The 14,799-nt window shown below is 38.2% G+C and overlaps 1 protein-coding gene across 4 annotated transcripts in view; it reads left to right on the forward strand.

Annotated features, from left to right (window-relative positions):
* The window catches only part of TSGA10 (testis specific 10), a 147,469-nt gene that overhangs the window by 61,894 nt on the left and 70,776 nt on the right, over positions 1-14,799 (forward strand). For all 4 annotated transcript variants that reach the window (XM_049856556.1, XM_049856558.1, XM_049856557.1 and 1 more), the window contains exons 10-14: positions 3,766-3,881; positions 6,261-6,415; positions 8,622-8,677; positions 9,791-9,959; positions 12,784-12,894. In XM_049856556.1, the coding sequence (XP_049712513.1) occupies positions 3,766-3,881; positions 6,261-6,415; positions 8,622-8,677; positions 9,791-9,959; positions 12,784-12,894 (607 nt within the window). The remainder of the gene's footprint in view (positions 1-3,765; positions 3,882-6,260; positions 6,416-8,621; positions 8,678-9,790; positions 9,960-12,783; positions 12,895-14,799) is intronic.

Consider the following 14,799-nt stretch of genomic DNA (forward strand, 5'->3'; position numbering starts at 1 on the left):
TTGGAAAGTGTTTGTCTGTAATACAGTTTAACAGCATAAGTCCAGCCACATGTACACTGGAAGGTTTTACCACAACCCTCAGCTTATTTTTTCAGGACTTATTCTGTATCATATGAATTGTTACAATTATTATAATTTTGCTTCTTGTTTTAGCATGCAAATTTCATATAGTACTGTTTAACAGGAAGAAAAAAGCCTAAGAAAATAGGCTGTCAGGGCTTTGGGGGACATTCTTTAGTTGGATTACAGTAGAATTTCACTACATTTTCAAATGTTATTGTTGGATTTACTGTGCCATTCTTTAGGCAGTTTTACCAGATGCATGCTGAATGTGGGGTTATTGGTCAAGATCCTGGCACAACCCTGCATGGTGTACAGAATGTTTGTCTCTGTGATCCAGAACAGATCTCTGACCAAAAGCTGGATCAGCTTTTATAGTAGTACCACACTACCTCCTTGCTGCCTTGCTCCCATGGCCCAAGGAAGCAGTGTGGCACCCCTCATAGCTTTTAGGAAACTCAGAGTGCCCAATGTCAGCGCACTCACAGCTACTACTCCTATTAGTCTATATCTGCTCTCCTGATTATGATTTGTCTTTTTTTTTTATGACTACTTTTAATATAGTCTATCTTTACTTTTTATTTACTGTATGTTTCTAGGTGTAGTTTTGTTTTTATTTGCTTTTCTTGGGTTTGTAAGGCTTTTTCAATTTGTTTGTGGATATCTTTCAGCAGTTTTGGAAAACTCACAGCTGCTTTCTCTTCAAGTATTACACCTGCCCCTTTCCCTTTGGAAAAGGGAATCAATATATTTAGACCTTCTTGCTATATAGCCACTGTCTTTTAACCTTCTCTTTTGTGTTTTTATCCTTTTCCTGCTCTATACATTATTCTGGATTTTTTTCCTGACCTTTCTTCTTGTTCACTAATTTCCTCTTCAGCTATGTCCAGTCTACAGTTAAATCCATCAGTTGAATTAATTTTGGTTTTCACATTTCTTGAATTTACATTTGATTTTTTAAATAGTTGAGGTCTCTTGAGAAATTGTCAGTATTCTCTTTTATCTTCTTAGACATAGTAAGTATAGTTATTTTTAAGTTCTGTGTCTGATAACGCCATTGTCTTTATTTTATATGGTGCTGTTTTCATTAAGTGCTCCCCATGGGTCTGCTTTTGTTATCTGCTGTTTCTCTTATTTTTCAATTCGGTGGTATCTTGTATGTACCTGGTTGTTTTTGGTTGAGTATGGAATATTGAGTATGAAAAATTATAGAAATCACTTGATGCCAAGAAGTTATTTTCCTTCACAGAGGATATAAATTTTTTCTGTGGAATGACTAGAGACACTATCAAAACAGGGCCACTTTAATACAATTTTAAGAATTGGTGAGATAATTCAGCACTGGGCTTAAGTCTTTCAGTTTAGCTATTCAGTGTCCCAACCAAGTGTATGTGTGTATCGGGTGGGGGCAAGAGGGGATGGTTACCAAAGGTTCCACCCCGTTATGGTACAATTGGACTTCAGATTTTGTCCTTTAGCTTCTTAAGACTGTCAAAATTGCTACTTAGCTGTCCAGCCTCTTATCTACTTCTGCCTGAATCGGCAGATTCCTTAAGGAGAAAAATAACACCCAAATTCCAGACTCACCTCTCAGGGTTGCTTCCTCCTCTCAACTCTTTGCCAGGCAATTCTTCACTGCTTACTTGACTATCTGCTGCCAATCTCCCCTCCCCAGTTTTTCTAGTTGGTTCTCATTAAAAGCGCTGAATTGAATAGTCTTAAGTGAAACAATAATCCCCTGTTTTTAGTCATCTTAGAATTCACTTTTGTGTGTCTAGGTGTGGGTTTTTCATTATTTGTTATTTTGGCACTCTGTGGACTCTATCAACGTGAGTATTTTCATACATTTTTTCTAATTCTAGAAAATTGATATTATTTCTTCCAGTAATCCAGTTTCTCTATTTTTATGTCTGTTATTACGGATTTATATTATGTTGTTGTTGTTAGGTGCCGTCGAGTTGGTTCCGACTCATAGCGACCCGCTTTGTACCACAGAACAAAACATTGCCTGGTCCTGCACCATCCTTACAATTGTTGTTATGCTTGAGCCCATTGTTGAAGCCACTGTGTCAATCCATCTCGTTGAGGGTCTTCCTCTTTTCTGCTGACCCTGTACTTTACCAAGCATGATGTCCTTCTCCAGGGACTGATCCCTCCTGACAACATGTCCAAAGTATGTAAGATACAGTCTCACCATCCTTGCTTCTAAGGAGCATTCTGGTGGTGCTTCTTCCAAGACAGATTTGTTCATTCTTTTGGCAGTCCATGGTATATTCAATATCCTACTCCAACATCACAATTCAAAGGCGGCAAATTCATTGGACTCCCTTATTCATTGTCTAGCTTTCACATGCATATGATGTGATTGAAAATACCATGGCTTGGGCCAGACACACCTTAGTCTTCAAGGTGACATCTTTGCTTTTCAACACTTTAAAGAGGTCCTTTGCAGCATATTTGCCCAATGTGATGCGTCTTTTAATTTCTTGACTGCTGCTTCCATGGGTGTTGATTGTGGATCCAAGTAAAATGAAACCCTTGACAACTTCAGTGTTTTCTCTGCTTATTGTGATGTTGCTCATTGGTCCAGCTGTGACGATTTTTGTTTTCTTTATGGTGAGGTGCAATCCATACTGAAGGCTGTGGTCTTTGATCTTTAGTTTAAGGGCTTTAATTCCTCTTCACTTTCAGCAAGCAAGGTTGTGTCATCTGCATAACGCAGGTTGTTAATGAGTCTTCCTCCAATCCTGATGCCCTGTTCTTCTTCATATAGTCCGGCTTCTCGGATTATATTATGTAGACATTGGTATTTCTACCTCTATACACCATACCTGTTAGCTGCCGCCTTCTTCTTTTTTAAAATTTTATTAAGGTATAATTGACATACAGTAAACTACACAGATTTAAAATGTACAACATATAAACTTTGTCACGTGTATACACCCATGAAATTACCCTCCCAATCAATATTATTAACACATCTGTCACTCCCAGAAGTTTTCTTGTGCCCATTTATGATCCCTTTTCCCCACCTGCTCTCACGCATAACCCCGTTTCAGGATATCTGGTCTTCCATATTGCCAGAAATTGAAGTTTGTTTACTTGCTTATTGACTCTGAACTCCAGGAGAGCAGGGCCCATGCCACCTAGTGCCTGGCACATACCAGACACTTCAGAAATGTTTTTGGAATGAATGAAATGCCATCCATTACTGCTTTATTTATAATAATGAGAAACTGGAATGAACCTAAGCATGTATTAATATCAGAGTAGTTAAATAAATGGTTATATTTACTTAAAAGTAAATAGCTGTATTTACTGGTAGAATATTTTTCAGCCACAAAATAATAGTTTGGAGGTCTGTATGATAAGACTGAAAAATATTAAAGACTAAGTGTTAAGTGAAAAAAATCAGAAGGATTCTATTTTAAATTTATAGTATGATAAAAATATGCAGAAGAAAAAAAATACTGAATAGTTGATGCCAAAATGCTAACAGTAGGTTATGTTGGGGTGGTGAATTGAGGACCCTTTTTCCCCCCTATATTTTCCAAACTTCCTATAATGTGGTTTTATAATGAAAACATTACAAAGAAAAAAATGTTTATTACTGTGCTTGCAAGTTTTTTTTTAGATTTAAATACACTGAAAAATCAGCAAAACATAAAAATTCCAGAATTAGTTTTATTATTAAAATGTTTGCAGACTTTTATATGAAAACACAGAAAAAGATCTCTCTGATACTCAGCGGCACCTTGCTAAGAAAAAATATGAGCTACAACTTACTCAGGAGAAGATTATGTGTTTGGATGAAAAAATTGGTGAGTTTGTTTTCCTGATACATATTTATTTTAATATGGTTGAAAAATGTTTTCTTCTCTTCAGTTGTGACATAGATAAACTTAGAAATAGGCCCTAAAATTAAAGTTTTTGAATCAAGCATCTTCTTCGGTATCTTCAATAGTGAAACATTTTACTTAGATTTAGGACCATAAATGCTTAGATATCACTTCAAATTGTCCAGTGAAGAAATAACTAAGTGAAGCAGCAAACTTTGTAAATTTTGATGATCACTTTTAAATTTACAATTTTTTTGTATATTTTGGATTGTCAGTAGCTCTTTTAATGAAACATAATAGATATATGCTAATTTTAGTGAAATATGTACATATATTGGCTATATCTATGATATTAGTTGGTTTTATAGAGTAAGTTATTTTTATGAAGTCTCATATTTGTTTCTTACCAGATAAAAATGATCTCTATGAAAATATGATCATAACTTAATCTTCTTGTAACCACAAGGCTGTATTTTGGTCAGGGCTATAAAAAAGCCTGTTAAAAACTGAGGAAATATTTTTAACATTTGCCATAAATGGCATGAACAACTAGGTGGGTGGTGGTGTTATTTACCGAGATGGGAAATACGGAAAGAGAAATATAAAAGGAGACTAGGGAGCGAGAACTCATATTTGAATATTTTAAACCTAAGTGAAGATGGTAAGCAATGGATACATATGTTTGGATCTCAGAAGAGAAATCTAAGCTGAAGATATACTTTTGGGACACATCAGCATATAAATGATACTTAGAAACCATAAAATCACCTAGGAGGAATATAGAGAATGAGGAGAAGAGGGTCCAGGACTGAGTAGAAGAAGCAGCTTTAAAAGTATGAAGAAAACCCAGAAGCGAGTGTTATCATGGAAGCCAAGAAAGCAGACTTTTAAAGAGGAGGGTATGCTCAGTTGTCAGATATGTTTCAGAAGGGAAATAACATGAGGATAAAAAAAAAAATCTTTGATTTGGCAAACTGGAGGTTTTTGTTAACACTGGCAAAAACGTCTGAATGGAGTGTGGAGGTGGAATATAGAGTAGGATGAGGAATGAGTGGGCAGTGAGCAAGTAGAGACAGGAAAGAGCAGAAAAGTCTCTCAAGAAGTTTGGCTATTAAGGGTAACAGAAAAATGGGGCAGTAGCTTACGTGAGATGTGAGCTTCTGGATTTCTTTTTTAAGCTAGAAGATACGGCTGATGGGGATAAACTAAGACATCAGGATACCCAAACACGGGGGCTGCCCTAAAGGCAGTACTGCCTGGAAAAGGGACGTGATGTATTCTCAGGTGTTACGTAGATCATGCTCCTGACATACGGCAGGCGGTGTCACCTCCTTTAGCACTGCCCTGGTTAGCCCTCAGAAGCCATCAACCAGCGGGGGCTGACCCAGCGGCTTGGGCTAACAGAGATCCTCCTGGAGAGCTCTGGGCCGGTGGTTCTCAGACCTTGGTGTGTGCCCAGATCGCCTGGAGAGCTCATGCAGCTTGCTGGAGCCAGCCTGGTTGGAGTAAAACAGGGCCAGGGCTTTTGTGTCTTTGCCAAGTTCCCCAGGTGATTCTGATACCCTAGAACCACTGCTGTAGACCAGTGGTTCCCAGACGCCCTTCCCAGAATGGCACGGGGAAGGGGAGGCCGTGCTTGTTGAAACACAGATTGCTGGCCCACCCCCAGAATTCCTGATTCAGCAGGTCTGGGGTGGGACCTGAGAATTTGCATCTCTAACAAGTTTCCCAGGTAATACTCATGGTGCTGGTTGAGGCAGGACACTTTGAAAACCACTGTACTGTACATGATACTGGTTTGCCAGAGTTCCCAAAATTGGAATCAGACTTCCTTGGATGATTTTTTTAAAGGAATTTTTACAATATTACTTTAGAGAAATCAGAATGTTAGAAGACATTTGACTGTGAAGGTGACTTAATTGAATATTTTTTTTATTAAAAAAAATGTTATTAAGATGTATTAATTACCGATTTTACATAGAGCAGTGATTCTATTCCGGGGGGTGGCGGATAAAGGGCAAAAAGGCCAGGCGAGGTTTTTATATTCCACCTACCTCATCCACACTCCTCTTCTCCCCCACACTTAACTTGACTTTGAAAACTCGTGATACAAAGTTTTCTTTTGTTATTCTAATTCAAATGTATTAATAATGCTTTTAAATTTATGAGTCATTTAGGATTTCATGATTCATCTTAGTTTTTGGTAACTAATAAGGAAATCATTTTTATTTGGGACACAGTACTCTTATTTTTAGTTGTTGAATATAGAAGAACTTACTTTGAGAAGTATTTCAATTTTCTTGAACTGGGAAACATTTTTTTATCTTGATTAAAACAATGCCTTTATGATTACATATTTAGATAATTTTACAAGGCAAAGCATTGCCCAGCGAGAAGAAATTAGCATTCTTGGTGCAACACTCAATGACCTGGCTAAAGAAAAGGAATGCCTGCAAGCATGTTTGGATAAAAAATCTGAGAATATTGCATCCCTCGGAGAGAGTTTGGCAATGAAAGTATGTTCTGAGAACTGTGGTTTTAAAAGAAATGTTTGAACTTGAATCTGAATAAAATAATAGCAGTTTCTCTCCAAGATTTCTAGAGAGCTGAAACTTTGCAGTCTGATTTTGAAACATTTAAAGATATTTAAGATAGTCTTTGAAAGTGTGCAAATACACTAACTAGGCTAATATTTTTAAGTTGATTTTTCTGTTGTCAGTCTGTGATTAACATTCACTGACAATTGATTCAAGTATCAAAATGTGAAGCATGACAACAAAGTAATGAGACTGATTCATTTTAACAAAAAAGTCAGGACTTTATATTTCCAGGTAGTCACCTGGGGAGGCAGTATGTGTATTCTACTAGAACTGCCTTTGTAATTGTGTTCAGAATTCAGGGTACATTTTTATGTCACACTCAGCCTTTGCCAGGAGATCATATGGAACTGATGGATAAAGCTGGATCGTGATCTCCATCCCATATTTTTTGTTATTGGAAAAAAAAAAAGTCTAAAAGGCAGAGATAGCCATCCTCTTGTCTAGCTCTTAAACCGATTCTGAAGATAACTTCTAAACTTTGCTACAAAAGTCTTCTCCAAAGGCGGCATCCTTGGAGTAAGATCTTCTCCCCATCTAAGGGAACCAGTTCATTCATTGATTCAGTCATTCGTTTGCGTTATTAGAAATGGAGGGTGAGCGAACCTTCCTTCTAAAAGCATATGGGGGGAGATAAAATAAAGACGCTTTACGATATAATGCGTTAAGTGCCGTAGTCATGTAGTCACAATGTATTATTGTAGTTTAGCAGATAGGTACCTTATTCCTCTGGGGGCCTGAGCTAGGAGAGGAGGAAGATCTGGGAAACCCTGCAGGATAATTTACAGTGTTTCTGGAGAATCTTGCTTTCAAGATAAATTCTATTAATAAAACTAAGTGCTTTTTAGGATTATAAGCCATATTTCAAGCTAAACCAAGTGATGAGTTTCAAAAGCACTGCAAGTTCAATTAGCTTTTCAGAATTCATTTTAAAATGTCTTAAATTATATTTCAAAAACGTGTTAACATCCCATTTTCAGTAATATTTTCTGTTTGGGTTTTTCCTCCAGCGATTTGTACTTCTTAAAGAGGTTTCACTTTTTGAGCTCTTTGAGCTGTTTTGTTCATGGATGCTTTGACGATACCCCAACATATGTTACTGCCAGATGTGAAATCTGCTTCATTCCATCAGAAAGCAGAATGAGCTACTAGAGCTGAAAACCCCCTGGAGAGGTTTTTACATGAATACGGGAAGATAACGTACACACACATACACAATTGTGTCCCTAAAGAGACAAGGATAAAACTTCTTGGAAAATATAGGCTGGGTTTTTCATCACATTACTTGGTTATAAAGATTTGAAAATTCACAGAGCAAGGTGAATCCTAGGTATGAGTTAGTGAAGGGATACTTTTCCTACTTTATAAAGAGCTGATGTTGGGTCTGAGTAGCGGGCTGTGTTCAGTTAGTCCAGGCTGAGTGAGAATTTTGCAGGGAGGAGGCTTGGCGGTGCTGTTGATGGCATTAAGGGATTCACACCCACTTCGGCCTTGACTGGCTCCAGAATTCTGCTCCCTCCCCACTACCGTAGAAGATGGGCTTATCAGTGGTTTATTGTTTATCCCTTTGCTCTAGGCCCAGTGCCTACCTTCCCATTAGCTCACACCTAAACATTATTGACAGCTTTTCTATCATAAGCAATTCCATTGCAGCAGCTTTGTGAAGATGCTATTGATAGCTAATAAAAATGATATACTTACTTGACCAAAGTCATAATTCTTAAGAGCTAAATTTAGTTGTACATGGTCTCCTTCCCTGAGTTCTCTGAAATGAAGATGCGAGAGAGTGAATCAGTCCTCGTCCCAGTAGAGAACATTTCAGTGCTAAACCACTGGTTTGCCTCTAAACACCAGTGGTTGGGGTTCTTTTGGTCCTGGGTGACTGCACAAAATACTTTTTCCCAAAGTATGTGTTGTACTGATCTCGTATCAGTATACCTAAGTGTAGCCTTTACTTTAATGAGAAGAATCTCTTTTTACCCAAAGTGTAGAAGAGAATAGGGCATAAATGTTTAAAAACAAATGGCATTCAAAAGGAAGGGAAAATTTATTTTTCTTTGTTCACTTTTAACAGAAATAACAGTTTAAGGTAATTTTTTATTTAATACTTATATTACTTTTCAAGGAAAAGACCATTTCAGGCATGAAGAATATCATTGCTGAGATGGAACAGGCATCAAGGTAAATCATTCATTCAGCAAGTATTTGAGCACTAATTAGGGGCAAAGTACTATGTAGGGGCAGAGATAGTGAGAAACAAGGGATTTACTGGTAAAAGAATAAGTGAACAATTACAATGCACAATGATAACGCTCTAATGTTGGAAGGAGGCCTACAGTAAGAGGAGATGGTGTTTGCCAAGTAGAGAGTGGAGGTGTGGTCATTGCAGGTGGAAAGAATAGCATGAATGAAAGAAGCACAGATCAGGTTAAAGAGCAGGTGAATGTTGCTGGAACCCAAGCAGAAGTGACGTGGGGAGAGTCTAAACAGGCAGGCAGAGGCCTGTACTATAGACAAGTGAGTTTTGATTTCATTCTCTGGGCGATAAGAAATCACTGAAGAATTCGAAGCAGATTTTTGTGTTAAAGATTATCCAGGCCGAGGAGGTGGTGAGAGACGGGGGTTATGAGAGGAAGGGCAAGAGGGAGAGAAATTTAGGAAAATGCCAGGTTTCTGTCCAGGGATGAGTACTAGACATGATGAAAGTGTGAGGGGAAAGATGATTTTACTTCTGAATTTGGAGAGCCTCTGAGACCTTTCTATAAGGGTTTCTAGTAAGCAGTTAAATATGAGAGTCTGTAGAGTAACGAAAAGTTCTGCTGGTGATAATGATTTTGGAGTTATCTGGGTATCGATGGGGTTAGGAGCCATGGATATGGATGTGGCCTGTCTGAGAGAAGGGGTAGAGTGAAAACAATCAGGAGACTAAGGATTAAGCCTGAGAAACACCAGTATTTAAGAGGGCAGAGAAGGAGGAACCTGCAAAAGTAGACCACGTCATAGCAGTTAGAGGGAGGAGAAAGGCCTTCCTCTCCTTCAGTGTCAGGAGTTTTGAAACACTTAGCAAGTCGTTGACTGTTGTGAATATTTAGCATCCTCTCTCATAGTGAAATGTTGGCAACAGAGAGAAACTCTAATTCACTGTCTTTTGCAGTATTTATTCCTACAAATTTAAATATATTTAAAACCTCTTCGAATGTTTTCATGTTAACTGTCCATCTTCTGTCTTGTGAGAGTTGTTATTGTGTTTCAGTAAAATGTCTCTTCTCATGTACTGTTTGATTTGTGGAATAGACAGTCTACTGAAGCCCTAATTATGTGTGAACAAGACATTTCCAGGATGCGTCGACAGTTGGATGAAACAAATGACGAGCTGGCTCAGATTGCCAGGGAAAGAGACATCCTGGCTCACGAGAATGACAACCTCCAAGAACAGTTTTCTAAAGCTAAACAAGAAAACCAGGTATGCTCTTTCCTAGAATCTTTGTCTCCAAGAAAAAATATATGTAATTCTTCTGAGGCACAGCCTTCATTTCAGTTTGTAGAAAAAGCTCAGGAATTAGAACAGTCTTTTTTTTTTTTTTAACCTTTGCAGCAAAGAATACTCCGTAATTTCCAGATGAAATTTACAGTCACGGAGTGTTAAATATTAAAGAAAAGAGAGAACGGGGTACATGAGATTTGTATTTGACTGTAAAAAGGACGCCGAAGGATAAATATTTGAATATGTGAGCAAATGAGGATGAAAACATTTGGACGCTTTTGAGAAAGGGGTAGATGCATTTGATGTTGTTAGTTGCTGTTGAGTGAGTTCCAACTCAGGGCGACTCCGTGTGTGCAGAGTAGAACTGCTTCGTAGGGTTTTCAAGACTGTGACTTTCTGGAAGCAGATCGCCAGGCCTGTCTTCTGGAGCACCTCTGGGTGGGCTTGAACTGCCAGCCTTTTGGCCAGTAGTCAAGTGCCTGCCCATTTGAGCCTCCCAGGACTCCTAGATACATTTAATAGACTCAGTCTCACTCTGTTTAAGTATTGATGTATTGACTCTGCCACATTTTTTGGTCCTTTCTAGTGCTGTAATTTTTTTTTTTTTAACAAAAGTTTCTTTTACAATTACTCCCTCTCTAAACAATATATTTCAGCTTTACCCACAGTTCTCATTTCCAGTATCATTATTTTAACTTGAACATTAAAAAATTTAATTTGGAAGCTTCTCTCTATCCCCCCTATTTTTTAATCCAAATAATTTTCCCCACTTTGATACCATTCTCAATGCTAAATTTGCATCCTAAAATTCATAAAGTTTATATCATAAGATTTAAAAAGTTAAATATTTTTAATTTAAATGAACCATTACAAAGATGCAACGTTAATTATAAAAAAAAAAAGCGAATGAACTGAGATGGTAAAGTGCTTTGTTTAAAAGTTAACGAATAATGAGATCCTGGAAGAGAAAAAGGACCTTACACAGAAACAAAGGGAATTTGAAAAAAATAGAGACTTTAGTTAGTAATATGACAATGTTGGCTCATTAGCTGTGATAAACATTCATAGCAGGGGGAACTCAGGGTGGAGTATATGGGAACTCTTGGGTACTGTCTTTACAACTTTTCTGTAAATCTAAAACTATTGTAAAATAAAAGCATGATTTAAAGAAAGTTAACGAATAGCAATAAAAACCAAATGGTGCAGATTTACAGCATCTGCCTTTTCGTGTTCTACTTACAGCAACAACTAATAGGCTAAAGGTAGCTAGAACACTCTCACATTTTTACCACCCAGACTTAGCCATGGCTAGTATTTTGGTTTTTTAAAACTGATTTTTAATACATTTTTAAAATTTTTATGCTGATTTTTTACATACACTTTTTTATGCTGGGATAAAACCACATGCTGTATCATGGTTTTTGTCTACATGAGGACTTGGTAGAATAGAATATTTAAGATTCACATGGGTTTTGAATCTCACTTCCTGGCTGTGTGATTAAATAGTTCAGCTTCTTTGAACCTTAGTTCATCATTTGTAAAAATGAAAAGTAAATGAGAGTATGTCTGTAAATCATTTGACGTAATGACCAGCATAAAAAAAACCCAAACCCAGTGCCATCGAGTCCATTCCGACTCATAGTGACCCTATAGGACGGGTAGAACTGCCCCAAAGAGTTTCCAAAGAGCGCCTGGCGGATTCAAACTGCCAACCCTTTGGTTAGCAGCCGTAGCACTTAACCACTATGCCACCAGGGTTTCCGATGACCAGCATATCACTCAATAAATATCTTATAGCTACTGTTAGCTCAATGCAATATCGTCAGCATTTTCCTTAAAACTTAAAACATGGTCCAGTGTGTGTTTTTACCTTGTTTGGCTCACAGACCCAGAGGGAGAAGAGGGGTCCCACCTGCAGACCGCAGGTTAAGAACCCATATTGTAGAAGATTTGTAACAGAAACCTTGAGAAATTTCATCCTTGAGCCCACAGTTTTTAACAAATTGGGATTTTGAGGTATATTTAGTGTTTTATCTTGATTTTTTCACTTAGTATAAGTTAACATTTTCCTGTTAAGTTATTCTGAACATTTCTCATAGATGCATAATATTCTATGTTTATACCACTCTGCAGGTATATTGTTATTACTGCATCACCCACTTCATGTGCATATTTCCAATTAGTCACTACAACAATTAATGCCTTAGGAATATTTTAAAATTAAATTTTACTAGTTTTCATTTAAAATTGGACCAAAGCTTATGAGATTTTTAATTTTAAAAACCTTTTTAAATGAACATTTTCAAGTATAATGAGTCCCCGTGAATCCGTCTCCCACCTTCAGCAGTGACAACTTTCTGGTCTCCCTTGTTTTTATGTGATATCCGGCCATGAATTGGCTTTTTGAAAATTTGCATTTCCTCCAACAGTCTATGGAAACGCCCATTCCTTGCCATCACTGAGTAGTTGTAATCTCTGCTAGTTTGACAAGGAGAAAGTATTTCATGGTTTAAAGTGGCATTTCTCTGGTTACCAGTAAGGTGGCTTTTGCTGAGCATCGTCCCTTTGTGCTTCCTTTTTGGGAATTGTCCCTTTTTGTCCTTTGCCCATTTACCGTTTGGGCTCTTGTGTTTTCTGTTTTTACCAGAAGTTTTGAAATACTTAGTTTTATTAGTTATATTGGTTTTATATATTAAGCATATTAACTTTTATTTATCATATTTGTCGCAAATATTTATGATGTTTTCGACATACAGGAACTTTTACTTTTTTATAGTGAAATCTAGCTGTCTTTTTCTCTTAGGCATTGTCCAAAAAATTGAATGATACTCATAATGAACTAAGTGACATAAAACAGAAGGTCCAAGATACTAATTTGGAGGTTAGCAAGCTGAAGAATATATTAAAGGCTGAAGTATGTATATATTTTTTCCTTTTTGCTCATAATCATGGTATTTACCGAAGAGTTCTCACTAGAGTTAAGTTTGTAATCAGTTACACCCATGGGGCAGGTGAATCAGATAATGCGTAGTATATCTTAGCACTGACAGTGGTCGATTAGATATGTACAATGTCAGCTATGTCCAGAAAGGTGACTCAGGAATCTGCCCACTTGTTCCTATTCAGCCACCCCAGACAAGCAGGATCCCCCACGTAGACAAACGAGAAAAGGGCCCGAATCTTCTTGGGTTCTCTTACACTTGAAAATGGGGGAGCTTTCAATTCCAGACCTACGACCAAAGAGGCTCCAGTTGATGGTGTGGCAGATTAGAATGGGCCACCCTCCTGTGGGGGCCAGAGGGCAGATGACTCCCCTCTGTACTTCTTTGTTAGCAACTGTTTGCCCAGCCACGTGTGTGGCATCAGAGGATTCCGGATAAACGTGGGTGCAAACGTGGCAACTCTGGAATAGACAGACAGCTTGACCAAGGATATTGGGTATGGCCATTAGGTAAAATATTATCTAAAATAGTACAGCTGAGTTGATTATTATAATAGGTAGCAAAATTTTTCCCCAAACTGTTTTCCATATTTTATTTAACATATCATTTCATATCAGTCCACAAAAGCTTACTTTGAGCATTTGTTTAAAGTGTACATATAGGATTATTAGGGGCTTTGGGAAAAAGAGACTCTAAGAACTCCTAAATTGCAACCCTTACTTTCAGGCACCAAGGCAACGGCCTCATATAGGCAAAGCAGGTGGCTTCCTGCACGTCTTGACTTTAAGGTGTCAGCAATGTGATATCGTGAATGGATAGAGGCTTTGGAGCCAGCAAGGCCTGGTTCCTCCTCTCACTGTGGCTTACGCAGGCGACTCAGCCTCTCTGAGTCCCAGTCTTCACGTGTAATTGGGAAGAATGTCCAAGTAAATGAGATATGATATTCAAAACACCTAGCACAGTCAACCATCTAAATCTGTTCTGGGACAGGACAGAACATAAATAAATTAATACCTGGAACATCATGTAACGTAGTAAGCTTTCAGCCAGTTGGAGGCACTTCATCTTTCCCCCGGTCAGTCCTGTTACGTGAAATTCCACCAGGAGGGAATGGGGCTTTCATAGATCACACACCAAGCTCCTCTCAGCATTTAGTGTCCTAGTGTGAGTTCATTTATGAGATTGCATTTCACAACAGTACTAAGTGGATCCAGCCCCTCTCCCTCCCCTGAGAGCGTGAACCACAAGTCTGTTTTGGTATAGAGAGGCAGTCAGAAAGTGTGGGGTGCTTCATTCATTCATTCATCCAGTAATCAGTGTGCTAGGTGCTGAGGTGACAGAGAGGAAAACTGAGAGGAGACAGAATGGCACCCCAGGCAGTGGGAATAGCATCAGCAAAGGTTTGAGAGAAAATAGTCTGCCCTGGAGCTGGGGTATGCTGTGAAGGTGGGTGATAATGGAGAGGTAAGGAGGACCTACCTGAATGCGTTTCAGGAAGCTTCGTTAGGACCTAGGCATGGAAGTTAGTTAAGATTCACCTTTTAGAAAGATCATTCTGGAGATGTTGGGAAGAATAACCAGATGGGTAAAAAAAAATAAGGACGGAGAGCAATTAGGAGAGACTGTAGCCATAATTCAGGCAAGAACTGCAAAGGATTCCAGCTGAGGCAGCTAGGAGCTTTGCCTTGCAGTGAGCCCTCTGACAGGCTAGAGGGAGCTGTGGGGTACAGGGGTGAGGGTGGTGTAATAAAGAATGTCACCAATGTCTAGAATGGTGACTTAAGGATCTGAGTCACTGACCCTGAAAGAGGAGATTGGACAATATTCAAGAACAATTTCACTTTCTTTATAATTTTGCCCATCTCTGGTTCCACTCT

Source organism: Elephas maximus, chromosome 17, assembly GCF_024166365.1.
Source record: "Elephas maximus indicus isolate mEleMax1 chromosome 17, mEleMax1 primary haplotype, whole genome shotgun sequence".
Classification (NCBI taxonomy): domain Eukaryota; kingdom Metazoa; phylum Chordata; class Mammalia; order Proboscidea; family Elephantidae; genus Elephas; species Elephas maximus.